This window comes from Lutjanus erythropterus, chromosome 18 (genome assembly GCF_056507025.1).
Source record: "Lutjanus erythropterus isolate fLutEry1 chromosome 18, fLutEry1.hap2, whole genome shotgun sequence".
NCBI classification, from domain to species: Eukaryota; Metazoa; Chordata; class Actinopteri; order Lutjaniformes; family Lutjanidae; genus Lutjanus; species Lutjanus erythropterus.
In genome coordinates, this window is record NC_139334.1 from 13,603,110 (window position 1) to 13,627,869 (window position 24,760).

At 41.9% G+C, this 24,760-nt stretch overlaps 1 protein-coding gene and 1 long non-coding RNA gene across 2 annotated transcripts in view; one reads left to right on the plus strand and one right to left on the minus strand.

Moving 5' to 3' along the window:
- Positions 1-1,343: 1,343 nt before the first annotated feature.
- Positions 1,344-4,021, minus strand: id2a (inhibitor of DNA binding 2a). The gene is made up of 3 exons (XM_084741906.1): positions 3,574-4,021; positions 3,211-3,271; positions 1,344-2,060 (listed from the first exon to the last, which is right to left on the minus strand). The coding sequence occupies exons 1-2, from the start codon at positions 3,928-3,930 to the stop codon at positions 3,215-3,217; spliced, it is 414 nt and encodes a 137-aa protein (XP_084598032.1). The 5' UTR covers positions 3,931-4,021; the 3' UTR covers positions 1,344-2,060; positions 3,211-3,214.
- Positions 4,022-19,938: 15,917 nt separating this feature from the next.
- LOC146310789 (uncharacterized) overlaps positions 19,939-24,760 on the plus strand; it is a 36,980-nt gene continuing 32,158 nt past the window's right edge. The window contains exon 1 of the long non-coding RNA XR_014772309.1: positions 19,939-19,989. This is a non-coding gene — a long non-coding RNA (uncharacterized LOC146310789). The remainder of the gene's footprint in view (positions 19,990-24,760) is intronic.

Sequence of the window (24,760 nt, forward strand, 5' to 3'; positions counted from 1 at the left end):
CGCTTTAGTTCACTCTAATAACCTTGATGCAGTTCAGGGGTAAAATAGAGGGTTATATGCATCGGTAGGGCGTCTTTGACAGGATTTATGTTGTCCGATAGATGGCGCACTCTCCATACAAACGTGCTGCAGGCTGCTGCCACGGACTGTCAGTATTAAAAACTACTGAAGGTAACAACTTCAGCTCAGTGACTCGTAAAGTCGGGTTCAGGGTTCTGCGGGGGACCTTTGAGGACAATTTAAGGTACTATTGGATGCATAGATTTCATTCATTTAGTTGTTGTTTTTTTTCGGTCATTTAAATGTTTCCCATGCTAACAAAACTCTTGAATGGAATAGTTGTCATGTGTTGTATCAGGTAAAGAGTGAGTTTTACATAGTTTACTTTGTCAGGGAAAATCCCTGAAAGTGGTCTTTGAAGTACACTTGTCAAACATGAGTCCATAGCTTTAGAAGTCCTGCTGTATTTCAGGGAGGGGATGATTGACAGTTGGATTTTTACTAAGGTGCCAACTATGTCACTGAATATCTCATATTAGCCGCCTCCTACAGTCATCTATACCTTGATACCACCTTTACAGTGGAGGACGCGTTTCTAAAGAACAATAATTCTCATTTATTTTAAATACATCCCTCCATCGCTTGGTTCACTGTGCTCGTATTAGCTGGTCGTTTTTGTGGAAACGAGCAGAGTTCTGCTGTCACCAGGTGTTATCACTGTTTTAATTTGACTGATTAAGTCAAACACTGGACATCAGTGTTATCTGACAGAGCAATTGACAGGGTTATATTTCGAGAAAAGTAATAGGCAAACTCAACTAAATCACGGTTTGAGAAACTAAGAAATTAAGGAATCCTTGCTCCATTGAGGTAATACTTTCAAAAAATTACTTTTGGAATCAGTAGCCCAGTTTCACCTTAAGTTAAATTTCCATAATTGCCTACTTTTTGTTCTAAAACAACAGCCCACAGCCCGCTGCTTTAATAGTGGCTCCGGCTGTCACGCTAAACCATTTAATCCCATTTACTTTACATAGCATGTGAGAAAGTAAAAGTGCAGCCAGTGCGCCCTAAATAAGCTTTTATGCAACTGAACCGGCCTGCAGGTCGTGTTTGCCTCAGGCAAGTGTTGAGCTGTGTTTTCAGATTATTACAGGTCACACAGGGCAGGTCTGATAAGAACACTTTGTTATGGGATTTGTTTTTAAAGTGCGTCAGATGTTCACTGTAACATGTCCATACATACTTTTGGAGAAAGTCAGCTGGACGCACAGCTGGAAAACTGGTTTTACGCACTGACACCAACACTAAGTTCTTCCCCCCAAAATGAAACATGTTCCAACTTGCGTTTTTGATTTATTTTTGTATAAAAAAGGTACAATTTACATTACTTTTATAAAAAGTTTCAGCATAATTAAGTACAACATTACACTTTTGCAGAAGTTTCAAATTCCTGCAACTATACAAGATAAACTCCCGATAAGAGTTCACACGGTTTCATTCTTTCATTTTAACTTTTTTCTCTTTTTTTTTTTTAAACAACGTCCAGTCCTTCATGTGCCAACAATTCTGACAAGACAAGACTAAACTTTTTACAGTAACTAACCAAGAAGTTGTCTTTTTCTATTCACGTTCCCACCTCCGCAAAAAAAGCGAAGATTTCAACAAGGAGGAGGAAGAGAAGGAGGAGAGGGGTACAGGGGGGGTGAGGAGGTGAGGAAGAGGAGGGGAGGGAAATAATCCTTGTGACAATAATCTCGTTTTTCCTCCCACTGTCGGGAATTATAACGCGCCTTCCATTTTCCAGAAAGGACCCACAAATAAAAAAAAGTCTTAAGTTAAATAATAAATGAAGTGTCCAAACAGAAAACACATCACATAAAGATTGTCCCATAATAAGCAAAAGTCTCTTGATTTCAGCGTCAGGAGAAGAAAAAAGAAAAAATCCAGGCCTGGAGGACAGAATTTGTTGGTTGGTTGGTTGGTTGGTTGGAGAGGAGGGGGGAAAGTCCTGCTCCCCAGGTCCTGCGTGTGTGTGTTTTTGCGTCTTGACCAAACACCTGCAAAAGATTGAGAAAGAGAGGCGTGTTTAGAAAATGCAAACAGGGCAGAGATCCGGACAGACTGGCGCCAGGGAGGAAGCCGCAGTTTTTAACATTTAACCAAACACTCCCAATACTAAGCAAACCCTGCGCTCCAGATGTACACACACACACTGAGAGAGAGAGAGAGAGAGACACAGGGAGAGGAGAAAGAAGTTCTCTCACACACACACACACACACACACTTTGCGCACAACTTCAGCCTACAATCTGGGGAAGAATCAGCGTAATTGCCGTTCAGCTGGCGCCTACCCACTTCTTGTACCAATTATGTGCAGACATCGTAGTAGCAGTAATCCAAACAGCCATTATTTTCCTGTTGCAGATGCTCTTCATTATAGACACAAGAGGGTATAATACAAGCCTGACGACTGCTACTTCTTATGTACAGTAATCTTCCGTTTTTATTCCACCAAATTCCAGTGAAAAACGTCTACATTTTTAATTCAGTCTGGGTCAAACTCAAGTCCAGAAGACGGTGATATTTTCCATCTACATTTCTGCTTTTGATGCTAAAAATTAAAGCTACTACAGGGAGATTTTATCTGGTTGCAAACACTCAGTTTATTACTGAAGCTTCCATATGGTCAACGTAAATGAACCAGAAAATCTGTGAGAAGATTGGCTGTTTATCCACAGTTATTCTTAAAGCCTGCTACCGGGTCGATTCTCCGCGAAATCAGAGGAAAGGAGCATGTGTTTACATTTTTCCAGGCAGAGTTTGGTGAGCAGTACGTTAGCCAGTTAAAAAGAAGAAGCTATTTAGATCGTTTTAGTTTCGACGTTAAATAACAGTGGAAACGCTGCTGGTTTTGTCCACAGGGGCCTTCAGAAATCAACAAAATATTAAAGTTCCTTGTAGTGGCTTTAAAAAAAGACATATGAGAGGATAGTTTCAATTGTCCACGCCTCGCCCCGGTGTTGCATGCAAAAAAACACACACATTTGGAGCTTTACAGCAACGTGAGACATTCGCAGTGGAAATAAATAGGATTGGTAAATGGTAATTCTAGCCCATTCTGCTCCAGCAGACTGGGAGACAGGCTGTAGCGGAGCCTTAAGAGCCCTGGACAGAATGCAGCAGCAGACATGAGGACAGCCTACTTACCGCTTTAACGATGCAGAGTCCGGCTGTCATCTGTCATCAGCTCTGATGGCAACTCCGGGGACTGAAAACAAACAAACAAACAAACAGACCAAATGTTAATTCTCTTTTATCAACGCAAGCATCCGATTGAGGTGGTTATGTAGGTCGAATCTGTTCCGTCTCGTCTGATTCTGTACAAAAGAAGAAGAAGAAGAAGAAGAAGAAAAAAAAAAAATAACATGCCATTTTCTTTTTCCAACAAGCCATTTTGTGCGCACAGGCTACAAAAGGCGCACAGGCTCTGCGCACAAATAAAAAAACGCACTAAATATTCTCCACAACACACCAGCAGTCTTGCGTTTTTAGGTACAGCAGTGTAATTACCTGTAATGACAGGATGCTGATATCTGTGTTGAGGGTGGTCAGGGGGGTCCTGGATGGAGCCTGCCCCGGCCGCGCAGGGTGATGCAGGCTGGTTAGCGCGACGCTCGAGTCCAACGCGATCTGCAGGTCCAAGATGTAGTCGATGACATGCTGCAAGATTTCCATTTTGCTGACGTTCTTGTTCTGCGGGATGCTGGGCACCAGCTCCTTCAGCTTGGAGTAGCAGTCGTTCATGTTGTAGAGCAGGCTGAGCGGGTCGTCCACCGGGGTCTTGCTCCGAGAGATTCCCAACGAGTGCTCTGAGGAGAAATTCGCGGTGTTTTTCCTGAAGGACCGCACGGGGCTTATTGCTTTCATTTTGTCAGAGTTAGATTAGAAGATCAGGTTCGTGTGTGCTTCAGATAAGTCCTGTTTTTGCCAGACGATCAGCAATCAGACTGGATTACCGAGCTGTCAGTGTGCTTTATATAGGCAGCAGGCTGGGCATGCGACACAGGCGGGTCCAACGCGCTGATTGGCCAAGAGGGCTACGTCGCTCAACGGCTTCTGGCGCTGCTATTGGCTCGTCTCGTTCGAATCCCGCCCCTTCTCCGGCGCGTTACCAGTGGCAACGCATGTTGGAGGCGGAACCCAGAGGGCGCTTCAGCGGCAGCAGCAGCTCCGGTGGGCAATTTGGGAAAATTAAGCCCTTACCTGTTTCTGATCAAGAAAATTAATGATTCGCATGGCTGTCAATTGACTGTGGCAAAGTGTGAACACACGCCAACACCTTCACTCACACGATATAAATGTGATTTCTGTCATTTTTAATGGCGATGGAAACGTGTATTTAAAAATCAAAAGGGCTCTAGAAAGAATATAATTTCATATATACGTGTTTGGTATTGCCTGATAACTTATATATGGTCAGTCATCACTAATTCTACTCATATATTTACTCTTCCTTACTGTTTAACTCTTTTAATTGCATTTAAATGCATGTTTATATTTTCTTTTTGTCTTGATCCCTCTCATGTTTTATGTAGAGCACGTTTAAATAACTCGTTGTTTAAATGTGCTATACAAATAAACTTGGCTTGCCTTACATTTTGGTATGTTTAGTTTTGTAGGTGTGGAGGAGCAGTGATGATAGGGACCAGAACAGGCGCGTCTGATGATCCCTAATTCACTCCAGCCCGTACCGGTGTGAAGGCAAGTTTCTGTGGCAAACTGAGAGAGAAATGTTTGAACAGCTTGCACCTCAGTAAAGGTTAAAATACTTTATTTTAGTGTTTTTACGCATAAGAAAAATACAGATTGAGACTGTAGATGAACTAATAATATATGAATCAGGGATTTGATGCACTTTAGTTATTGGTCCATCGTTATCAGGAGTGGAGTGTGTTTGATTTGTAAACACGTTGGCGTACAGATTAGAAAGTGAATACATTTGTATGAATTCTAGACAATTTTTATGACAAATATTACAAATCTAGTCATATAAAGCGTTCCGTGTGCACCAAATTCCACTTAGAAAAATCTGTATTTTTACACAACGCAGCCACATGGTTTTCTACGCATGTATCTGAATGCATCAGTGAAGGTCTCGTGCACTTGAGTGTTAATTGTCACCTAAGTCTGTTGTGTGTCAAAGTTCATTTAGTCACGACGGCCTGCAAATGTGCCTTTCATCATATCTGAGCACGTGAAGAGGTGACTAACTGCTATTGACACTTTAATGTTTTCTGAATGAGCCATTTGTTTGTAGGAATTACACGCTTCATTCTTCAGCTGGAGGTGGGGAGGCTGTTTGATGCTGCACTAACTAATTTGCCCCCAGGGGCAGTTGTTGGGGGACTGATGTGATGTATTCGGGCTATTTAAGCTTTGTGGATTTTCGATAAAATAAAATCAATTAATTTTTAAAGAGGAAAGGATAAGGTCACTGTTAAAATTCTGGCTGTGGAGAGATATAGAAGAGAAGATTATAATGGTGTTTTCGGTTTATTTTAATGACACCAACAAGGAAATCCTAGAAGCCGAAGTAATCCTAATGGACAAAACGGGACGCAGTTTGCAGAGGCAGGTAGGATCTCCCCTGGATTATTGTGAGAAAAGAAAGAGAAAGTTGCTCCAGCCTATAATAATAATCTATATAATGATGATTTTGCGTCCGGGAAAGTATTCGGAGAAAATGTCAGAAAATGTTTTGCTGTATTTTACAAAAATCCAGCCAAACACCATCTGTGTGATTGTTTTTACGCGCGGTTCAACTTCAGCTGTCTGACGCTCCTGTCTTTTATGCATTTCTAATATAATCTGGAGCTCCTGCAGTCTGTGTCCACATCTGCTGCAGTCGCACTTTTCCATTTTCTCCTCGTCTTCCTCTCGCTCCCACAGCTGTGTACATTTCGCCCCTGACTGACTGATGCCTGACAGGCAGGTGATGAATTGGCGCAAGAGCACGTCGGTGCAGAGCCGAGGAGTGAACCTCTACCTCCAGCGGCAGCGGCAGCCTCACCCCGTCCCCTGTCCTACCTCTCTCTCCCTCATCTTCCCTGTTTCTCCTCTCCTCCCTCTCTCTCTCTCTCTCTCTCACTCTCTCTCTCTCCCCCTCGCGCTCAGACTCTCTGGCGCCGGCGCCGTGACGTCACCCCATTCACAGCAGCCCTCGAGCCAGCCCTCGCGGCGCCGCTGAGGCGGTTTCCATAGAGACGGGGTTTCGGGGTTGTCAATCAGAGGTGGTTCTCAGCTGATCGACCCGGGGACCGAACCGGGGAAGTTTTAAACACCGCGGGGACGGGATATGGGTCGCTGAGCTTTTCTTCTTCGGTGGTGGCCGGAATATTTAAGAAGGCAAATTTGAGATAGTTGTATTTTACTTAAGTATTTCAATTCCATCATATTTACAGTTAAGAGGAAACTATTAAGATACTATTCACCTCATTACATTTATCTGACAGTTATAGTCCCCAGTCACTTTACAGATTAAGATTTAATATATAAAATGTGATTTTATAAAACATTAACTGTTTAACAACATAGTCTACCCTGATGCACTGGTAATAAGAATCCATTAATTTAATATATAATAATAGGTCTACCACGTTTCAATGTATTATGAGTACTGTGAGATATTTTAGGTAGGGCCTGGCTGATATTTTATTTTTGGGGGGCTGATACCCATTTAGAGAGTAAAAAAGTTCTGAAATCAATATAATGACCAATATTCTTTATACAGAATATATATATATATATATATACATACACACGTTTTTCAAATATCCCTAAAAACTGAAAAACCTTTATGACAAAGAAATGTAATGGAGACAGAGTATTCTACGGTTTAACAATAACTGCTATTGTTTAAAATTATATCAGGGCAACACTAAACTTTCACTGGTATTTAAATAACTTTGAATAAAAAACAGAGCAAAATATATGTGTGTAGATATACAGATGCAAAAATGATCAGATATACACAAAAAGGTTATAAAGCCAACAAATAAAAACAATCTGTATTATATTGTTTTTTTTTAAAGTTTTCATATCAGTGCATAAAGGACCACATATATGCCCATACTAATACAGGCTGATACAGCTGTGATAGCCTGATATTATCAGTCAACTGATAAATTGGTTGTGCTCTAATTTTAAGTGGATTTTGCTATTAATGTAGGACTTAAAAGTCTAACTGAGTGTTTATATATTGCAGTATCTTATGAATATTTCCTCCACCACTGAAATCCACCATTTCCTTGCTTTTATTACAGTCATAATCTTGACTTTATGATGCCAAATTACTGTAATTACATCCTTTTGTTTTCAGTTTAGCTTTGAGAAAGAGTGTTTAAGCTTTAAGACTGGACGTGAAGAACTCTTTAAGTTAAAGTAAGTTTTAACTCAGTTTTCTGATTCTTGAAGACTCCATCTGCTCTGAGACATGATGTGGATCAAACTACCAAACAGTGAGTCATGTTGGTCTCCAGATGTAGCAGTATGATGACCAACTTCAGCTCAATTTGACCCTGAATAAAGCCCCCGAAGTTCGGGAATGAATGCCCAAGTGAATTTATTTATTTGTCACCATATTCTTTGCAAAAGTCAGTGGCGAGGACCTTAAAAAAAAAAAATAAAAAAAGCTTGTGACCAAACATCCAAACTGTTCCCATGCAGCCCACGCACAAGCACACAGCCACAAGTCATCTGTGAAGTTTGTCTAAAAAGTTTCTTTAGCCCCACAGAGAGAAAGTCTCAAAGACATTCCTCTGCAGTCGTAGCGAACAAATAAAAGCCTTCATGTGCCCCTTTCTTCTCTTCCCGGTCACCAACCTATTAGTTTGGGTTCAGGAGATAAGGTTTAGAAAACAAAGCTGGCAGCCAGCAGCAGAGCGCCCTGCAGCCGCGGCGTCCGCCTGTCTGTGCTCCGGTCAACTTGTTGATCCTCCGCCCTGCAGCTGCACTTAGCTCTCTGGGTAAATATTAGGCTGATTTCAAACGATTTACCCGTTTTCTCCTGATGCCAAGCGTACCTGTGTGTCAGAAAATAGATACTAAGGAGCTTTTTGTAAGACCTGTCCTTAAGTTAAAGTCGCGGCACAGAATAAAATACACCTGGTTCGCGGTTTCAAGTTGAGAAACAAAATGTGCACAGGTGAATAAAAGCAGTACGATTGAGTTTGAACGTAAGGAGCAAATACGGACAGTCGAGTTGTTTTTCACTTAATTTAAACTTACTGCCTCGATTTAAACTTTTTATTCCCTAAATCTGACCATGTCTTTGCACAAAATACACTGAATTCCGCTTGCTTCTCAGTCCGTGTCCTTCGAGATAACAACAGCCGAGGAGGACCATAAACGCATCTCTGCTCTCCACCGTCCCACAGCACTGGAAAAGTCTCGCGCTCTACTCTTCTTCGCCGGGCTGCCACGCGCCTGTCGCGTGCAGAGGGGTGTACACATGTGATAGTGGCGCGAGGACTCTTGTAGCAGCGTAGACCCTGAGGGGCGTGGTCTGTACACCCCCGAACAAGTGGTGGTGATGTGGTGTCACCAGGAGTAAATGCAAAAAAAAAGGGGGGGTGAGCTGTGATCTGCAGTCATGCAGCTGAAACACCATGAGTGCCAACAAAATCTGGTAAATACTTTATGTTATATTCACTGGTGTTAAAGCGCGTGCAAATACAGTCTGGTGCTTCAACAAATACAACAAATAGTTGTATTCATTCTATTATTCAGCTAATTATTTGTTTTTTATTGCAGCACCAACAAATTATAGACGATACAACAGGTTGTAGATTTAAACATGGCAAACACCAGCCCTGTCCCTTCACCCCTCCCTGAATCCACCCCCCTCCCGTGCACCAGCCAACAGGATAGAGATACCCACACAGACAGCATCCTTATTTAGACAGAAGATTTCATATGTTTTACCAAATTTGTCCACATTAAAGTTGTGTTTGGCCGTGCATCATTGACTCTGCCCGATGGTCGTTCCAGGAAAGAAATGTATTAAAAGTTCAGAAGCCAGTGAATACTTGAAATATCACGAGGAGGCTTCCAGCACCGGGGCCTCACTAATAAAAATGTTCTTAGATTTATTCTTGAACTAAAGTCTTAAGATCACTTCAGACTGTCTTCAAATCATAAGAGATATTAAGCATAAAAAACCTCGAAGAAGAAAATGTGTTACTTATGCGCCTGTGATCTATAAATCTCAAATAAACGTACAGGGACAGTTCACCTTGAAATCAAAGTTTTGGTGATATCGACTGTAAAGATGTCTGCCTTCTCTTCAATATAACAGGACTAAATGACACTAAACCTGTTGTGCTCAAAGTACTGAAAAATACATTTGACAAAATCAAAACCAGTGTCTCTTTACACAGGATATCCACACACCTTGTTGTGAACATTTTCAGGTAAGAACTACAGTAATACTTCTGCAGCAGACTCTACCAGAACAACTTTCTTTTCTACTAGAAAGAAAACCGTTCTTACATGAAACTGCTTACATCAAGGTCTGTGGATTATCCTGAGTAATGGGGTTATGATTTTTCAAATGTATTTTTTTATGCTTTGAGACAAACACGGTGCCATGTAGTCCTGTTACACTATGGCTGATATCTCCAAAACTGTGCAACTCACACCAAAGAATCTAGATGGACAAATAGCACTACAGGCCAGGGTAAAAATATGAATTTTAGAACTGAACTGTCCCATTAAAAATTGACAGCACCGGCCTTACAATCGGTGATTTCTCCTTTTATAATGATATCAAAAGTGAGGGTTTAGTCAGGAATAATCATGGACCAAAAGAGACAAGCAAACTTTTAGGAAGACAAGATCACAGCAATCATAGAGGAGGTTGAAGCCAGACAACACATATTATTCAGTGGACTAAATGGTGGGTTGATAAACAAAATCAAACCTACCTACTTTTGATAATATCACCGGGAGAGGACTGAGAGGGAGGTCAGGCATCAGAAAAGCAGCGGGGACAGATGGTGTTTACAACCAGAATATTTTCACATCTAGCTCAGTAAATTAAGGGTTTATTTCAACCAAACCAGAGTCGGTGATTGTCGGAGCAGTGAAAAAACAATCAAAGATGTTTTTGGTGAGTTTTATTTTGTTGCTGTTGAGTTGGAATGAAGGTGATGATGCTAGCTAGCTAAATTATGTTGCTAACGGTTATCTAAGACACTGGTAAGGTAATTATCAAAGTACTCAAAACACTGTATACAAAACAAACTGCACATACTATTAACAATATGTACCAAGCTAACAGTAAAAAGGGAAGTAAATAACGATTCTATTTAAAATGGATATACAACACAGGACATTGTGCAAGTAGAGAATAGAGAAAAACCTGACAAATGAGTTAGCAGTCATTTAACATGCTTCAACTTCATTAGAGTGAAATAATGAAGTTCAGAGCTCTGAGTAGAGTGTAGTCGTGTTATTGGACACATTTTATGATCATTAAAGCTCGGCCTGATTACAAATTCAGCATGAGTTCATCTTTGTGGAATGTGTTTTTCTTTCTTTTTCTTGAAAATGAAAAGCATCAAGGTAGAAAGTAGGTCTGATTTAACTAGTCTTTGGCCTTGACTAAAATACATCTGGTCTGTCGCTGTCCTCCTCCCTGTCCTCTCCTCAGTCTCTCCTGTGGTCCAGATGGGACTCTCTCTGCTCTCTGAGCAACAGCCATCGAGGCCTGGCTCTATTGTAACGTGAGAGGCTGCAGCAGGCACACGGGCAGGCAGGAAGCACTGGGAGGGATGGACGGATGGATGGATGGGAGAGATGAGGTGGCCAGATTGGACTGGGAGACAAAGGCACCATGGCTGCCCGAGTGCCTTCCAGGCTGGTCGTGGAGTGGCCACTCCAAGCCTCCCTGGAGGCCGGCCTTCCTCTGCCCTGCACACCACTCCTCCACCACACACAGCTGGCTGCAGTAGATGAGACAGGAGGCGAACGATGGAGGTGGACAGCTGAGGCACTGAAATATATATTATGATATACCTTGCAACTGTACAACTGAAGCAACTAGTCATGTGAAGTTGTTAAAAATCCACTTATTTTCTCCACTCAGATCTTTTGGCCAGCGTGACAACCACCAACCAGTTGGCAGTGTGGAAAAGTTGGCTGCAGTTTAACTTTTGGGCAATATTGCCCGTTGGCATACAATCACACGTTAACATTGCTGTGTCGCCCACCTATCACTGCGGCACAGCTGTCACTGCAGCGAGCAGTCTGTACCCCAGTAATCAGATATCTGCATATCTCCACTTTCACACAGGGAGTATGACAGTGTGGTTTCTAGTCAAACGTACTGTCAGGAGATGATTGTTGGAATCTGATTTTTTATTTTTTTAACGCAGCAGGGAGAACGGAGGTGAGGAGGTGTCTGTGTGGAGTTGCTTTAAGTTAGGGTACGTTATCTGTCTGTTGCAGAAAATTATCAACATTAACATTTGGTGTTAATGACCACTGAGTCGGTTGCTGTAGCAGGTGCAGTAACAATGTTGTTTCACTGGGCCTTTGCTTGTCAGCTCTAACAGGAGCTTCAGAGAGAAAATTGATGAAGTCGGTGGTGTTTCAGTCCCAGTGTGCACTGCAGGCAGTCAGGTTCCTCTATTCCAAGGGGAATTGAGACTTTCTATGAGACCTGAAACTAGGTTCTGATACCACCTTAGCCTGAAACTTCTTGGATTCTGTGGTAAAATGGTTTTGTGTGTGCATCTTGAAGACAGCTTGTGTCAAACGGTCCTCTCTGAAGTTGCGTTTAATTTCAGGGAACTTCACACTTGCATGTGTTATTCAGCACTGCTCTTTCACAGTCTTTTAGTTTTTGTTTGTACGACCAAAATTAAGACATTTTGAGACTGTTGTGAAAGCAAACAATGACAGTATGTGAGTACAGTTTAACCCAATTTCATTAAAATCCTGAATCTTAAATATGTTACACTTAAAATACCAGTTTGTAGGACGTCGTGGAATCTAGAGGTGAGGTTGTAGATTGCAACCAGCTGAATACCCCTACCTTAGGACCTGCACCCTCTATAGACATACATAGTTCATTCTGGTGCCGACTAGCAAGGGTGGAGACGTTTAATTGTATAGTCAACTAATCATGCGCATCCCTGGTTTATATGTCTGTCTGTCTGTGGACAGATTTTGTCATCGTGATAGTGTCATAACCGTGCAAGATGCCATCCCGAAACTTTACAGATGTGTAGTTGAGATCAAAATAAAGATTTGTCTGGTCCAAGCAAAACCGTTGGAAGTAGGCATGTATGAATCATAGTCACTGAGCCACCTACTGGCAACAGGACATGACAGGCCCAATACCCTTACAAATTGCTCCAAGAGGTTTACCACATCCACATCGTATGTGGTTAACAAAGTCTTATAGTCAAACATCGATGCTATGATGATGCATTATCTACCATGAAACAGGAAGTTGATGTAACTTGGGTGTACAGCATGGCTGGCATTGTTTTCAAATTGTGAGTGTGTGTGTGCGCTGTCATCAACAACATCATGTGGTCCTGGAGACACCCACTGTAGTGGGAACTAACAGAGGGACAGGTCTGAGTACTGTGCTGGGTGTTAATATGTCTGTCTGTGGACACATTTTGTGAACACGATAGGTGAATTAATGAAAAGTTATCAACCAAACATTCACATTTCAGGGTGAACAGATCCCAACAAATGGGGCACAAAATGTATCTTTATGTGGGACAGTTCAGGACATCCATCAATGCAGAGAGGTAATCTAAAAATTTGATATTAAAAATGAAGATTATTCTGCCCGTCAGCTTGTAACATCTCTATGTTTTTCCCTCTGGTTGATTCAGTAGCAGACAATAGATCACAGATAAGTAGTTTTGCAGTCTTTGTTGTAGCTGTATTTCCTTTTCTTTGTGGTTATTTCCACATATTCCGCCTAAATCTGCATTGCTTGTGACTTTGTAGTGACTTACAATTTTCTCTGTTGGGCATAACCTGGAAAAAAAACTGTGACAGGTTAACCTACACTTGACCCACGTGTGCGCAGTTTGATTGACATCTGTCACAGCCCCATGGTAACAGCCTTCCCTGCTTCCTTCACAGCCATTGGATGAAAGCCAGATTTTAGAAAAGTGTGTGTCCTACAGTGGTTTGACTTTGGAAAAAAACAGAGCCAATCAAACATGGTGTCCATATGTGGGATGTGGGACAAGGGATAAAAATGCCGTGCAGGCGCACACCTGGTGAGATACCTGGTCACTCTACGTCCACCGTGTTTTTGCAAATATGACGTCAGCAGACAACAACTTCGCAATACATTTACCAAACTTTTTGCAGACCTGAGGGGGCGTTTACAGGAATTTTCCCAAGTGGGAACTTGTTTTGCCGATTATTCCAACAATGCAGGATGAGTAATGATTAATCTCTACATGAGGGCAAGATTGTGTTGTGTGGCACCCTGTTTTAATTCGGGGATTTGCAAATCTTCTATTAAGCACTTGCACTATATAGAGGCTAAGTTCAAGGGCCTTAGCTTTGACTTGTTAGGGTCATGATCCACTATGTGACCCTCACCCACAGAAAAGAGCAGGAACATTTAGAGGTCAACATGTTGGGCTGAGTTCTCCCCAGCAGCTCGATTTCCTTCTGCTGTGTCTCTTTGTCCACTTCCTTATAACCCTAGACCCTCTGACCACAGTCATCTCGCTCTTACTCAATCTTTATCTATTTATACAGCACAGAGGGAAGAGAGAGTTAATGTAGGAAACACACTCCTTTCTGTGAAAACAGAGAACGGCTCAGTCCCTGAGGCTGATTCATTGCTCTGTCCTATGCCATCTCTGACCACCCATGCTCATGTTGTTTCTACTGAGGTAAATTATGTGTCTGGTGTTTGGAGAAAGGCCGCACCAGTGGGGTACGAGCTGCTAGGTGCTGCCATAACACACATATTCAGGTGTAATATGTGTGCTGGAAAAGCCCGCGGTATGCACACATTCATAACTCCTCAAGAGATTATTGAATGAGATTAAACTATTGAGCCTTTTGATACTTTTGAGGTCTTTTATAAACATGGCTAAACTAAAGAAACGTATGTACCAATGTCAGTTTTTTTTTTTATCTTACAAGCTTTTTCTAATCATTTTGTAAAAATCTTCCATCCTGAAATGCCAAAACGACAGAAAAACACTTAAATCTTTTCTATTCTAAGCCAACAGTTTAACACCACTACTGCCAAGAAGCTTTCCACTGTCTTTGAAGCGTTAGTTATTGTTTACAGAGCGAGTGTGAAAAATTGAGTGCACCAGGAAGTCCAGACGCTCAAACCTGGATCACATGTCAGTGAGACTGTGTCCGAAGTCATTCACTCAATCTCTCATTCACTATTTTATCATCATTATAATGGTAGTTCTATGTAGTGGCCAGTATTTTAGAAATACTGAGGTCATAAGTCAAACACCTCCCAAGGACACCCCAACCACACCAAAATGAAAGTCTCTCTCTTTAATTATTTGATTTTGTTACTTTTTATTACTTGTTTAAATGGAGCTGTTTTTCGGGAAATTTCTCTGCTTTCTTTTTCTCTTTGTGTGAGGGTCTGTGTGACATAAATTTAATTTTCAGAGGGTGTATGCGTAATCTCTGAGTGGACATCTGCGTACCCAGAATTTGTTACTGTGCAGACTTGTCTGCTGACTTGTCCATGTGGCCATTATAGATGCCAATCTACTGCACATGTGTGGAGCGCATCTTCCAGAAAGTAGTTTTAACTGAACTATGGTTCAGGAGACGTGCTACTGAACAGTTCTCTGGATAGAGAGTTAGAGTGACGGTTAGGGTTAAGTTTACGTTGCTGTTGATTTGTGCTACGGTAGCATTTTGTGAAGAGGCAGCATAAATTGATGAAACACTAGCAATCATATATTGGGGCAGTATTATGCCATCATTGTTTGGTTTGGTGTAAAAAAGCTAAGCTGGTGTAATGATTGGTCTGCTTGTGGGATATCTGTTCAAGAGGAAAGGACTCGCTTTGTTTATGTTAATGCTGTCCCAGCAGGGCTGTGCACATATGACATCATGGTGTCTCTTGCATCAAGCATTATTTCTCAAGGATGCACTTAAGGACTGTTTGCACCTATTCATTTTGGAAGAGCAACAACCAGTGGGGAAACCCCAACTCTCCACTGACCGATGGTGTAACTTCACTCATTCAGTCAGACTTTCTTATTTGATGTGGTGGCCCTCAGTCCAGCCAAATAGGGGCTTCTAACTGGTCTGACAGACCTGCCAAAGCTTGTGTTTTCTTTCTCCTGTATCACAAGACCATCTCTGAGCACACACCTGTTTTGTTGCTTCTTCCAGGAAAACGTAATTTGCATGGCCCTCAAACTTTCCTATGAATAATCGTCGTAAGTTTTGAATGTTTATCTGATGTCACCCAAGTTTCCAGATCGTCTATGAAACACAATCTACATGCGCAATCCACACAATTTCAACCCATCTGTCACTGCAACCTGGCAACCCACAACCCGATTCAGGTGCATGTGCACAGCTTTTCTCTGCGCAGGCAGACGGTCCAGATAACTTAATGTAAGCTGTTGTCAAAATATCAGGGTGTTCCACCTAAAAAATCTAAATATGCCTGCAAATTTAAACACTCATCCAGTTTTCTCAATTCACGCTATAATGTGACACTTTTATTTCCAGATTTATGCACTGTGTAGAGACCTTTAAATAAACAGAGGTCAGATATTTCTAAATTTGGCTGAATTGCTGCAGACGTGGCCTTGCATGGGTCAAAGAGCTGCTGAAGGTGTCTTGTTGTCCCTCGCATGCAGATCTGCTGCTGTAAGCACGTTGAAGTGGTCAGGTGGATCATTGAGAGCCAGTGCTTTTAACTGATCACAACAACAAAGGTTCTCACGGCCCTAATCCTCTTTGGCTCTTATCTCTCACCCCTCCTCACCCGTCACCCATCTCATCGGCTCACGTAGGATCAGACCTACCAGCACAGACTTTCTCATGCCTTTCTCTTTTGGCATGCGCTCGGTATCCCTATTACCTTCTCTTTCTCTCTTTCCTCTCAGATTATCCGGCCTGCGCCGCCATCTCTTCTTCTCCCCGTCTGCCTTTTCTTTTTTTTTCTTTTTTTGTCTCACTTTAGTTCCTGCCTCTCTTGCACTTTTTCACCAGTTTATCTGCTCTTTCCCACCAAGGGCATCTGGGTCTTTAAGGACCCTCTTCACCTCTTTGACTAACAAAAGCTGACTCACTTTTGAAATGAAGAGCAGAGTCTTTGAACGACACTTGCTAAGCCCCATTTTGAAGAGAAGCTTCAGTCTCTTATCGACAATAGATCCAGCCCTGCGTGCAGACTATGATCAAGCATACGGCGGTTCATTCAGGATGGTGGGAAACTAAGCAGCAGCGGGAGAGAATAACAACTTTTTTCAGCTGTGGCATCTTTACATCTTTGTGATGTAATTACATTAAATCCTCCAAACCTGCTGTGTCTCATATTGCCACCAGTTTTTACCTCCTCACTATGACAAGCTCTCTGCTACAGTGAGTCCCAGCCAGCGCAGGTTAATGTGGCCATTTACTTTGATATCAGTAGAATGAATCAACCTTTAAAGGCTATTAGTGTTATTAAAAATACCCCAGAGGGAGCAGCTATGGCTCGTGTATTTGCAGCGACTGTGTATGTGTTGCAGTTAGCTTTAGATTATTGGGACTTATTGGAGTAACAAGCTAATGGAATTAAGGTGCTGGATTTCATGCGCCGTTGCCAAGATTCAGCATTAAAAGGATGTGTGCTGAATAAATAGTGCTTTAAGTAGATGAGATTCCGACACGGGAGAGATTCGCTTGTCAGAGCAGCATTGTTTGCTTGGCTCCTGAGCCAGTGAAACTGTCAAGTGTGCTAGTAGTGGCCACGGATAGATGGATGGATGGAGGATTCAGAGAGCGGGTTTCTCTTCTGAAAGTGCATTTTTTAGAAGCTGAGGTTGACAAACTCTTCAAATGCTGAAAGCAAAAAGAAACTTTTTCCCTCTCATATCTAGTTTACGCATGAAGCAGTTCTGAAAGGAACTGCTGGAAGCACACCTAAAGGCACCAACACCCTCTTGATGAAAAAAGCAAGGATTTCTATACAGATCTATATTTGCCAGCTAATTACGTACATGAAAAGCAGAATCAAAATGAAATCCAAATATTTACCAAAATAAACTCATGTTTTGTTTCATTTCTCCGTCAGCGGTGCCAGAACAGAGTCCTCTCCATTACAGATAATTCATCTGATGTTTGTGTTTGTTGGTGGATTAGCTGGGAGGCGTTGCTGTTGGCCCAGGCTGTAAAACGCTCTCATCTGTATTTTAATGGACTACGAAGCAGTGGGAGGATGTGGCTCTGTGCCACAATTTCACAGTGAAAAGAGGGGATCGTATGTAGCAGGTAATCTATTTGTGAGAGTGTTTTATCCGTATAAATGGAATTAGCGGAATGGTTTGACGACACATTAAAAAGGCAACGCCGAGTGTGTGTGTGTGTGCGCGTGCCTTTCGTGCCCGAGGAGCCATATTTGATCGACCCTAATTGGGATTTCTGTGCGGAATGTTTCTTTGCTCTAATGACGCTGGGGATGTGAGGTAAAATAAAAAAAAAAGGATAAATGAAACTGGTATGAAATTAGAGCGCACACAGACTTGAAGTGGGAGTGGATTCACAGAATACACATGGCATGAAATCAACGCTGAAAGAGATACAGCTGTATGTAGACGTATGTATGAAGTGCATTAGCTGCTGTAAGTTAGATGATGGTGTCTTTTCACAGAAGCAGCTCAAAGAAATGATTCATGAGGTTAGTGAGTATAGCTTAAAGGAGTAATATGTTGCTATTGCACATCAAAAAAATAAATACAGCAGTCCAAATAGCGAGTTGGAGCCATAGATGGTATATTAAATAGATTCAAATCTTGATGTATGATCTATGGTTGAAGAAAGTTTCCCTCCTCCCCAGACTCGAGGAAGCTCAGGCCACTGGAGCGCTGCAGAAGCACAAGATGAGCGCAACATAACAAGCAAGGATGTGTCATACACAGTAAGTTGATCAGCTGTTTATTACAGTCAGTTGTCTGTCAGTTTAAAGCTGAACCTGTTAACCCGAAAATAACGACAATGACCAAATTGGAATTATTTAAAAAAAGATCCATGCAAATTGTTACCTTAAAGTTGAGCCAGTATATTCTGACTGAAGTGAAATAAGTTTCTAATGCTCCCCAAAATTAAGGTAACAATTTGCATGGACATCTCTGAGTAGACTGAAAGTAAAATTAAGAAGTTAGAATAACTTAAATTAGGTAATTTGAGCACTTAATAACATCCAAACATTTTATAAAAATATTAAATTAAGTTGATTTAACTTATGTAAGCTTGTAGAAGGCAAAGTAGATCATGTTGGTTGTACTAAACTAACTGAGTTAGTCAAACAATAAAAGTCTGGAGTGTATAAATCTGATTTAAATGTTCAGTAATCGCTGCAGGTTTCCTGGACAGATAAAGAAATTGGTCGCAGAACCTGCAGATGCTTTATTTCCTACATCTCGCAGCGAACGTTTGAAAGTTGAAAGCAAAGTGACAACACACACAGTCACACACACATACATGCAGATACACACATGGAGCTTGCAGATGGTAGGGTCTCTCTAACCCGGCTCTTTGCAGCCCTTTCACAGTGTGAGTAGAGGAAGAAAAGGCTCGTCTTTTATCAGGCGCTGAACGCAGCAGTGTTGACATTGGGATGGCACCTAATTAGGTTAGGCCCAGCACAGCATGCATGGTTAACTAGGCTGGCCTAGGCCTCAGGCTCCACAGATCCCAAGGTGAATGCCACACTACAGCTGAAGAATGATACCCACGACTGCTAATGTACTTTTAACGTTATCTGTCTTCTAAAAATATGACCACAACAAATACACGCCTCCCAATACTACAGTTATTTCTCCTCTCCCTGTGCAATTAGCAGGTAAAACTCTCAGTGCTGGCAGAGTCTGATAAATATGGTGGGAGGTGGGATTTAAACAAAAGCCAAGTTTTGTCTATCAGAGTTATAGTTCTCATTACTTTTCAAAAACAATCTAACATATTAAATAGACTGCTCATATTAACATTAGCGTTTTGAAATACTTCCAGTTGCAAGAGGTCTGTAGATAAGAGTGCTGATTATAAGGACTTGTCTTGTCTTGTGGTAGGCAGTTTATTTTTGGCGTTACTGGACGAAAGTTCCATAAGAACCATTAACATAAAGTAATTCAAGTGATCTGAGAGAAAACTAGACTTCTGCTTCTCCTATGGGCTCTGTTGGCTCTCTAAGGGGAGACTTTAACCAATCACAGGTAATACTGTTGATTCTTGAGTCTCATTACCAAAGCCTCAGTATTTGACCACTTGGGAATGGGACTCAACAATTGCTTACTAGATCTTTAAAGGAAAACTACAGTTCATTATAATTATGTTTCTTTTTGTGGCGCTGGCCATCTGTTCTATCAGTCAACGCTAAAAGTATTTGCTCGAATTTTAGTGTGCACAACATTGATAATAATCGGTCCAATGGAGCAAGGAACATGAGCGGAGGGGTTGTAAACAAGCCAACAGATTTGTCAGATTAGCCATCAAGTTGTTTGAAGTTGAAACAGGGACTGAGATCACCCATAATGTCACTTCTAATCCCGCAGTGCACATGAGTATGCATGACTAAAGTTACATAACAGTAAGCTGGTGTGTAAACTGAAATGTAACTCAAAAAAATGTAACCTGTTTACTTGTTTACAACCTGTTTGACCACTTGTGTTTGTCCCATGGCCCCCCGATGTATTTTGGGTGATGTTGCTGCATCCTGAGATCTCAGCAGTTACTTTGGTGAGTACAACAAGCCATAAAAATAAAATCCAAGTTTATAAGTTTATAATAAAAGTGCTGTAGACTTCTTGGTTAAAGCTTGAGCTAGGCTAAGCTTGGTTGAAAAAACTAAGTCTTTTTCAACGTTAGTTACAGAGGGAACAAGCAAGTGAAAGCAGATAGGCAATGGCCAAAATTCTGAACAAAGAAAATTTTTTGAAGGAGGTAAAACTGAAAGTGGGAAAATAGTGGAAGTAGGCGGGTAAATACGGTAGGCCTGAGCAAACTGCTCCATTGACCCGACTGCGCACAACTCACACTTTGACAGAAAACTTTTCTCTGCATTATGAAATAACTTACTCGACCTTTTGTGCTTTACAGTCATATTGAGTCATAATACTGAATTTAGAAACGGTTGTTAGAAACTCCTTCTGTGTTGGAAAATTTTGTCCATCAGTCCATAATTCCTCTTACAGATGTTCATTATTTTTATGAAATTTTACTGACATATAGTCATTTACTTGACATCTAAACACATTTTTTGTTATTGTCAACAAATCTCATGAAAAGACCAAAACCAGTACATTCATTCATATATGAAAGAGGCGAAAGGCCAAAGAATTAACTAAAACAGCTGGATAGTGTAGTTTTTAGCAAATACAACTCAAACAGGAACAGTACTTACTCTCCCTTTTGAACTGTGATTTGATGCCCTGGTGAGTATTTACAGCAGCAGGACAATGCATGCAGTTTACCTCAAAATAAACTACAACGTCCATGTTCATCATAGTGAAGGAAGACGTCACCCAGTGCAATAATGTGCTTCATTGATGGGATTTTGGAAAACAGTGGAGGACTGTGGCACTGAGGGATAAGCTATAAGCCTATAAAAGCTATAACAATAAGCTAGATCAGCTACACAGACAACACTTTTTGATTATGGGCCTTTTCATGTGATTAAGTGCCAATAAGAAAAAGAGAGAATATCACCTTGTCTTTTAAATTGTCTGCCAGTTTTATCCTTTAACTCAGATGTCTCTTGAGCTACAAAACCACACTTTACTGGGGTTCACCACTTTAGAGTCCTGTAACTAACAGGGCTATAAAAAAAAAAAAAAAGCCTTTTTGTCCACTGACTAAAGGACTGTGTGGGACAGAGGGAGGCTGACAGAAGCTCTGTTTGGGTTTAGTTTCACAGTCCTCTTACTTCCCCCGAGGGGCTGTGCTTTGTAGCATCATTAACAGTTTCCTTGTGTGGAATCCCCTTCTCTGATTCCATTTCCGCTTTATTGCCAGTTTGGCCTCATTGAAGTGAGATGGTCAAGCTGGAAAGGGGATGTGAGCTGAAAAAAAGAGGATGTGGTCTGGGAGTATCCCATCTTTGTGCCGACATGTGACACTGGTGATTAACACAATGACATTTTTGACTCGACTCATTGCTGCGTCAGTGTGCTATATAAATGTAATGCAGCTGTGTTGATGGGGATACAGATGTAAGGCTACATCCACCCTAGTACTACTACATTTCCAGTTTCCATCAGGAACAATTTTTGTCCATACTAACATGCCTTAAAATGTATATCACCAGGACTATGACCATTCATGTACACATGGCATGGGCGTGGTGTAAACAGGAAGCAGTCAGATAACAGGACAGCAGGGAGTGGTCACCATAATGCTTTTTTTTTTTTTTTTAAATCATGTTTTAAAAACAACTTGTGTTTTTTTTCCTTTCTTTTCCACCATTTTATTTTAGTCCATTAATTTCCTTAAGTCTCTGTTTCTGCCCGTCCAGACCATTGACAGTTATTAAAAATGGACAATATGAGAGCTCTCCGAAAGCCAAAGCATCTCGATCACCCCCTGGTGGCTGGTTGCAGTATAGCTCATGAATCCTGCCTCCTCAGTGTTAGTAGATGGAACATGGACCAAACTAAAACATTAAAGTACACGTCAGATAATTGTTTCCCAAAGATGTGTCTTATCACGCCAATGTTTGTTCAAGTGTTGATTTTTCTGATCAGTTTGATTTAATTTGTTATTTGATGCTATAAAAGACATGTTTCACATCGTGATTGACAGCTGAGCTCTCCTTCGACTGAGTTGACCGACTGTGTGTACTTGAAAGCACAACACTGATCACTGCTGCACAGACTCTGTCTCCAAATGATGTAACAGGTATTGGTATTTTTTCCGCGGATGATCCCATAAATCGACGCCGCACAGAGAGTGTGACTGTCTGGATAAACTAGCAAAACCATAACATAAAAAGTTGCTTATTAATCTAATCTTTGCCTTAACCCCAAGATTAAACACGCCTATTTGTATCGTCATGCACAGATGATTTTTTTTTATTTTTTGTGAGATTTAGTTCATAAAGATGTACAGTACTTTGACTTTGACTTCTTGTACTGCTGTACGGCTGCAACAGTGACTGAAATATGACTTAACTGCAGATTTTTAAATGACTTTTACCTGACTGTAGATGAATTCTCAGATTGACCAACATAATGTTATACTATAAACTGTAGTTTGAAGCATGCGCTGCTATATCCTGCAAACCCGCACCCATCCAGGTGAAATACCAAGTTTTTAGAGAATCCCTGACATCAGAAGCGCAAGATGGCAGTACTTGTATCCAGGATATTTTGGCTTCAATTTTGCTCAGTGGAAGGAAGTGGAGACACGGCGTCCATCTTTTTCTACAGTTAATGATCCAAACTGAAACACAACCCTGGAGTTTTAAAACTGAAATGTGGCCAGAAGCGTTTCCAAACGTCTCCGTTTTAGGGGTTGTAAAATGCGGGAGTTGTGTGGAAATGAGGCCTGAACACAGCAAAATGAGTGCATTTTAAAACGAAAGCATGTGAATGTAGCCCGAGACTGGCAACAGAACATCTTGGCCACTTAAGGTCACATTAGCTCTTCGCAGGTGTCACGGAATGAAATGAGATCATTTGAATGTCTGAGAGCGGGTAAAGGGAGGAGAGGAGAGTGTCTGGGCTGTGTATAAAGAAAGACAGAAGGAGAGAGGAGGAGGGAGAGTAATAGGAAGAGAACAGGAGGGAAGGAGGAGGAGGAGGAGGAGGAGGAGGAGAAGGAGGAGGGGGTGTCCGGTCATGCTCAAGCCCGGCGTCTTTGAGAGAGAAGAGGGGGAAAGACACAGGGAGAAAGAGGGGAAAAAAGAAAAGGAGAGCGCTTTGCAAGCCACCCAGGCTTCATTACCACGTCAATCTGAAGAGAGGGAGATAGAGAGGGAGAAACAGGCCGGCCAGGGCCCAGCAGTGGGGCCGGATCCATATGGTGCTGCCGGCTCTGGAATGAATAGTGAATGGAGCGGCTGGGCGCTGGGCTGCTGGAATCTGCCTCCAAGCCTTTGTGAACAGGATGACCAAAGACAAGAGGGAGCTCTGCAGATGGCCCGGGCTATAAATAGGTAGCTAGTCTATCTCCGTGCTGTCACTCTTCTTGTCTATCTGCCTCCCAGCTTCCCCTCACCCCACCCTCACCCCACCCCACATGCTGCCAGGCCCCTGGACACCACTAAAACCCAGGAAATAAAAGCCTATGGTTGCATGCCTCTATGATATCGCCACCGGGCTGAGAATCTGAATCGTCCTCTTGTTGTTGTTTTTTTTTTTCTTTTCACCCCCCGCCGCCCTCGTCTTCAAACATTTATCACTCAGATTTGTTACAGATGCAGGAAAGGTGTGTGGGAAATCATGTGGGAAAGTGTGTGCGTCTGCACAGAGGGAGATAGGGAGTTGCTAAGTTGCTCAAACACGAGAGAGATTGAGCAGTTGTGTTTTCAGTCCAAACTTCTCGCAGATGGACTTTAAAGTGAGTGATAAATCCATGTCCAGATTGAGGGTCCTTTTGTCATTAAACTAAGCCTTAGCACTGCTGTCCATCTGGCTCTGTGTGTGTGCGTGTGTGTGTGTGTGTGCATGTTTGTAGTGTGTCTTTGTGTGTAGACACTGGACATGATCCGGTAGCGGGAAGAGCACTTCAAGCCTTCCTTTTAAAGTGTTGCTGACTGTAGCACACTATAAGCTAGCCTTCTGCTCTTACTTCTCATGCATTTTCTCTCTCACACACTTACACACACACTCTCTCACACACACACACACACACACTTTACCCCCCCAGTTCTTGTAAACACATCTCCAGGCCAGCGCGCTCTCTGTCTGTAACAGCCCCAGACTCTGAGGTGCCCAATCTGTGAGCTAACGCCAAAGATAATTGTTAGGAGCGATGGGGTTCAGAAGCAGACCTGTGGAGAGACGGAGTAAGAGATGACGTGTGTGTGTGTGTGTGTGCATGTGTGTGTGTGTCTATGTATGTGTGTGTAAGAAGTAACCCACTAGTAAACAGAGTGAAGCAAGTGGCCGAGATGACTTACGTCTGGACCACACAGAGTAGAAGGCATCAATCAGGCTGGTGCTGCGTAAAAAGCTGCGGCGTTGCTAAAAGCCAAGGCTGGGTGGTAGCAGGGAGAAAGCGACAGACAGACCAGACAGACAGACCAGACAGACAGACAGACAGAAATTTCATCAGTTGAGCAGCCACTGGTCACCTTAACAATTGCACAAAAGACAATATCCCTTGGCATCTTCTACTATTTGAGTACATCTCAACAGAAAGGCAAAACATCTATAAACTAAATTAACACCCAAACAGATGCATAATTTCACAGATGCTGGACCCCATTTTTCAACATGAAACAATGGAAAAGTTACGAAAACACAAAACTTTCAAGGTAACTCCTGAAAAAGTTTTGAAACTAATATTT

Bases quoted from the DNA above. Each gene is read 5' to 3' on its own strand.
- id2a (XM_084741906.1), bottom strand. From the start codon at position 3,930: ATGAAAGCAATAAGCCCCGTGCGGTCCTTCAGGAAAAACACCGCGAAT. The intron at 3,272-3,573 runs GTAATTACACTG...GTTTGTTTTCAG, and splicing joins TCAGCATCCTGTCATTACAG to TCCCCGGAGTTGCCATCAGA.